This window comes from Bison bison, unplaced genomic scaffold (assembly GCF_000754665.1).
Source record: "Bison bison bison isolate TAMUID 2011002044 unplaced genomic scaffold, Bison_UMD1.0 scf7180017864259, whole genome shotgun sequence".
Classification (NCBI taxonomy): domain Eukaryota; kingdom Metazoa; phylum Chordata; class Mammalia; order Artiodactyla; family Bovidae; genus Bison; species Bison bison.
This window is the reverse complement of record NW_011494831.1, coordinates 3,444,992-3,449,717: the sequence shown is the minus strand read 5'-3', so window position 1 is coordinate 3,449,717 and position 4,726 is coordinate 3,444,992. Positions and strand designations below refer to the sequence as shown.

At 37.6% G+C, this 4,726-nt stretch overlaps 1 protein-coding gene across 1 annotated transcript in view; it reads left to right on the top strand.

Moving 5' to 3' along the window:
* Positions 1-4,726, top strand: part of EXD1 (exonuclease 3'-5' domain containing 1) — a 41,613-nt gene that overhangs the window by 27,692 nt on the left and 9,195 nt on the right. Inside the window, exons 10-13 of the mRNA XM_010848052.1 lie at positions 5-61; positions 139-219; positions 2,523-2,666; positions 3,564-3,755. Coding sequence (XP_010846354.1) covers positions 5-61; positions 139-219; positions 2,523-2,666; positions 3,564-3,755 — 474 coding nt within the window. The remainder of the gene's footprint in view (positions 1-4; positions 62-138; positions 220-2,522; positions 2,667-3,563; positions 3,756-4,726) is intronic.

Below are 4,726 nucleotides of genomic sequence, written 5' to 3'. Positions count from 1 at the left end.
GGGAAGTCGTGCTTTCAACAATGGACTTCAGATGGTATTAGAAGACAAGAGAATTTTGAAGGTGAGTGTGTCAGCTGATTCATCTGCTAGTAAGAGTAATAACAAGGTTCTAATAACTCTGTCTTCTGATTTCCTTAGGTTATTCATGATTGTCGTTGGCTTTCTGATTGCCTCTCTCATCAGTATGGAATTTTGCTGAATAATGTCTTTGACACCCAGGTACATGCAGGGAAATGCTAGAATCAATCCATTGTACATATGGTTTCTTTAGAAAATAAGCATTGTCTGATGAATTATTGAAGTCTTTTTGTGTGTGCCTCATTCCTGCCCACTTATCCTGTAATATGTTTGTACAATATGTGAGAACATTTGGTGAACTGTAGAAGCACTGCAGAAAAGTTATTTGTAAGTATTTAGGGTTTTTTTCCCTTCATTTTGCTCCAGAATTTTTCAAGTAAGAAGCAAGCTCTAAGCTCTATAACATTCAGAAACTCGAACAATTTGGGGGTCATTTGGAAATCTGACACGGACTCTTACTGTGAGGTGAACAGTCATGTCTATGCCTTTACCACACATGTATCAGTTAAAGTGACAGTTGCTCAGTTGTGTCTTAACTCTTTGCGACCCCATGAGCTATAGCCTGTCGGTCTCCTCTGTCCATGGAATTCTCAAGGCAAGAATACTGGAGTGGGTAGCCATTCCCTTCTCCAGGGGATCTTCCCATCCCAGGGATTGAACCTGGGTCTCCTGCATTGCAGGCAGATTCTTTACCATCTAAGCTACCGGGTATCAGTTAAGGCTAATGGTTAATGGGCTTCTAGCTCAGGGATACAGGTTGTCCTAGATGTGCCCCCAAAGCCTATTCTGGCCCCAAATAGCCTGAAGATAAGTGATTTTTCTCTGGTATAAAGGACCTAGAGAAATTCCTAGACTATACTAGATTTAGAGCTTATCTGGGTTTCTGATTTGTCTATGAGAGCCATAAAACTACTAATTTTCATTATGTATTCTTTAAATTCTTCTAATCTTCTAGATTAATACCATGAAAGGAAGATCTTGAATATATAAACCTAGAACCTTTGAGGGGGGTTAAAATAATGAGTTAGCCAATTATTTTTAAACAGAAATTCCTAAAAGTTCAATTTTATGTTATTGTATGTGGTTGAAGTTTACTCTTATGTATCTGCTTATAATGAACTTTGTACCAGAGGACCTTCTTTCAAGAGCATTCACTGTATAGAGATTGCTTCTTTGCTAACTCCAGAATGTAAAAAAATTGCTTATCATTCTCTTGAGGCCATTCAGCTTCTTGATTAGAGCCCATATATGTTGTCTAATGAAGACATTGTCATGTCTTTTTTTATTATTATTATTTTTAAAAGTCTTTATTGAATTTGTTACAATATTGCTTCTATTTTCTGTTTTGGGGTTTTTTTTTTTTTTGGTCATGAGGCATGTGGGATCTTAGTTCCCCAACCAGGGATTAAACCCTCATCCCCTGCATTGGAAGACGAAGTCTTAACCACTGGACCACCAGAAAATCCCTAGCATGTCTTTCCATATTTTTCTTTTCAGATTTTCATAGTTCAAGAAGCAGGAATTCAGAATTATTTCAATTTGTCTTCCTTTAACACAGTGTATTAGTTTTCTGTTGCTATTGTAACTAATCACCATAAACTTTGTGGCTTAAAACATAAATTTACTCTCCTACAGTTCTGGAGGTCAGACATCTGAAATCATTTTCACCAGGTGAAAGCCAAGGTGTCCTCAGGGTTGGTTTCTTCTGGAGGCTCTGAGAGAACAATCTGTTTCCTTGCCTTTTCAGCTTTCGCCTGTACTTTGGTTTGTGACTCCTTCCATCTTCCAAGTATATCACTCAAATCTCCTCTTTCGTCATCACGTCACCTTCTCCTCTGCCTGTAATAAAATCTCCCTCTGCCTCATCTTATAAGAAGAACATTTGTGATTATGTTTAGGGCCCACCCAGATAATTCAAATTCATCTCCCTATCTCAGTATCCTTAACTAATCACAGATGCAAAGTCCATTTTGCCATTTATGATAATATTCACAGGTCTAGAAATTAGGATGTAGATATCTTCAGGGGCCATTATTTAGCATACCACACACAGATAAATAATGATTATAATTCTTAATTTTATTAGCTTTCCTTACCAAAACTTTACCAGAGTTGCTAATAAGTATAAGTGATCCTTTAATTTTATTCTCCTTTCCCCATTCATTGAAGGCACCAAAGAGTAATAAATAACCATAACGCAGGCAATTAAAAGAAGTGGAAGAGAAAATAGGGACACATTAAAGTTGTGTGGTCCTTTTTTTGTTTCTAATTTCTAAGAATAAGTTAACCTAACAACTTAAAATTTTCTGATGGCATTGTCTATCACATGGGTCCTTGGGAAAAATGGTATTTAATGACATTTCTCCAAATATATTTCTGTCATGAGATAGCTCTCTGTAATATATTCTATGAATTGGTCTGTTTGTTCTTTTTGAATGCCACAGGTAGCAGATGTCCTTCAATTTTCCGTGGAAACGGGAGGCTTTCTTCCAAACTGCATTAGTACTTTACAGGAAAGTTTAATCAGACACCTTAAAATAGCCCCTAAACATCTCTCCTTTCTGGAAGTGAGACAAAAATGGATTCGAGTGAGTATTAAAGTATGTCTCATATGACATTAATATTTTCAAGTGCTTTGTGAGTGGGATTATTAGCATTTTATATAGAAAAATGACAGCTTCTATGAAAAGCATATCAGATCAGATCAGATCAGTCGCTCAGTCATGTCTGACTCTTTGCGACCCCGTGAACCGCAGCACACCAGGCCTCCCTGTCCCTCACCAACTCCCAGAGTTCACTCAGACTCATGTCCATCGAGTCAGTGATGCCATCCAGCCATCTCATCCTCTGTCGTCCCCTTCTCCTCCTGCCCCCAACCCCTCCCAGCATCAGAGTCTTCATATGGACATTGCCAAAATCTTAGTTGTTTCAAATGGGAGCAGTTTGTGGTCTCAAGTGGGAAAAGACCAGCATCCAGATTTGTTGGTTAAAGTACTTTAAAATAAATTTTCAAGTTGGATAAGAGGGGATTTTATTGGGAATTTGGCTTAAGACACTGGAACAAAAATCATGCCAATTACTTCTCCCAAAGTTAGATAGATTTTCTTCAGCTTCTAACAGCCTTGCATGTAAACTTAAGTCATGATCATATTGGCTGCAGTTTTGGTCATATAATCAGTCCTGCTGCTTCCAGTTTTGCGTGAGAAGCCCTGATCTCTCTCTCAAGCCCTCTCTCTCCCCCGTCCACCATATACCCTCCCTCCCTCCCCCACATTTTTCCCCCATTACATACTGACACTCAAATGTATACACACAGTATGTTTGTGTATGTGTGTATATTATCAGAAGGCTACCCATAGTGTGAAAGTAGAAGGTAATAACTGAAGAAAATGACAGTAATGAGGATTGGAGTTAAGCAACACTTAAATAAACCATTCTTTAAAGTTTTGTTTAAGATTCTGAGAAAATTGTTTTGATATCTCTAGGAAAACCCAGAACTGTGGTTCACACGACCTCTTTCACCTTCTTTGCTGAAAATTTTGGCTTTGGAAGCTACCTACCTGCTCCCTCTTCGCTTGGTACTCTTGGATGAAATGATGTCTGACCTAACTACCCTGGTGGATGGATACCTAAACACCTACCGAGAAGGGTCTGCAGACCGACTGGGAGGCATGGAGGTAGGTACCACTCTGTGGCTTTGTTTTAAAGACTTCTGCTTTCTCATGGGGACACACAGTGATACCCACTCTTCACAGCTGCACCAGGTTTTTTTCAGCAGACTTGATGAGAAATATTCTTGAAGGGCTTAATGCAGCTACTTGAGCACTTTTTTTTTTTACACCATATATATATGTATATATATATGTATTTATATATGTATAAATATATATATATATTTTATGATCACTGACACTTATTTCATATGATACAACTGGTGACATGCATTTCAATAAAACTAAAAGTTGATGTGCTAGAAGTCCTAATTCCTTTGTTAAATTTTGTAAAAACTTTTTCACAATATTAAATTATATTTCCAGTAAATATATCTTTCAAAGAAAGGGTAAATTTAATATTTCGTTAGTTATTTTTATGAACCCAACACAATATAAGAAAGCTTATATTGTTGATAGACTATTGCATTAAGGCCAAATCTTGCCCATTTTTATACAGCTCACAAGCTAAAAATGATTTGTAGAGTCTTAAGGAATTCCAGTTGAGCTATTTCAAATACTGAAAGATGATATTGTGAAAGTGCTGCACTTGATATGTCAGCAAATTTGGAAAACTCAGCAGTGGCCACAGGACTGGAAAAGGTCAGTTTTCATTCCAATCCCAAAGAAAGGCAATGCCAAAGAATGCTTAAACTACCGCACAATTACACTCATCTCACACGCTAGTAAAGTAATGCTCAAAATTCTCCAAGCCAGGCTTCAGAAATATGTGAACCATGAACTTCCAGATGTTCAAGCTGGTTTTAGAATAGGCAGAGGAACCAGAGATCAAATTGCCAACATCCACTGGATCATCGAAAAAGCAAGAGAGTTCCAGAAAAATATCTATTTCTGCTTTATTGACTATCCCAAAGCCTTTGATTGTGTGGATCACAATAAACTGTGGAAAATTCTGAAAGAGATGGGCATACCAGACC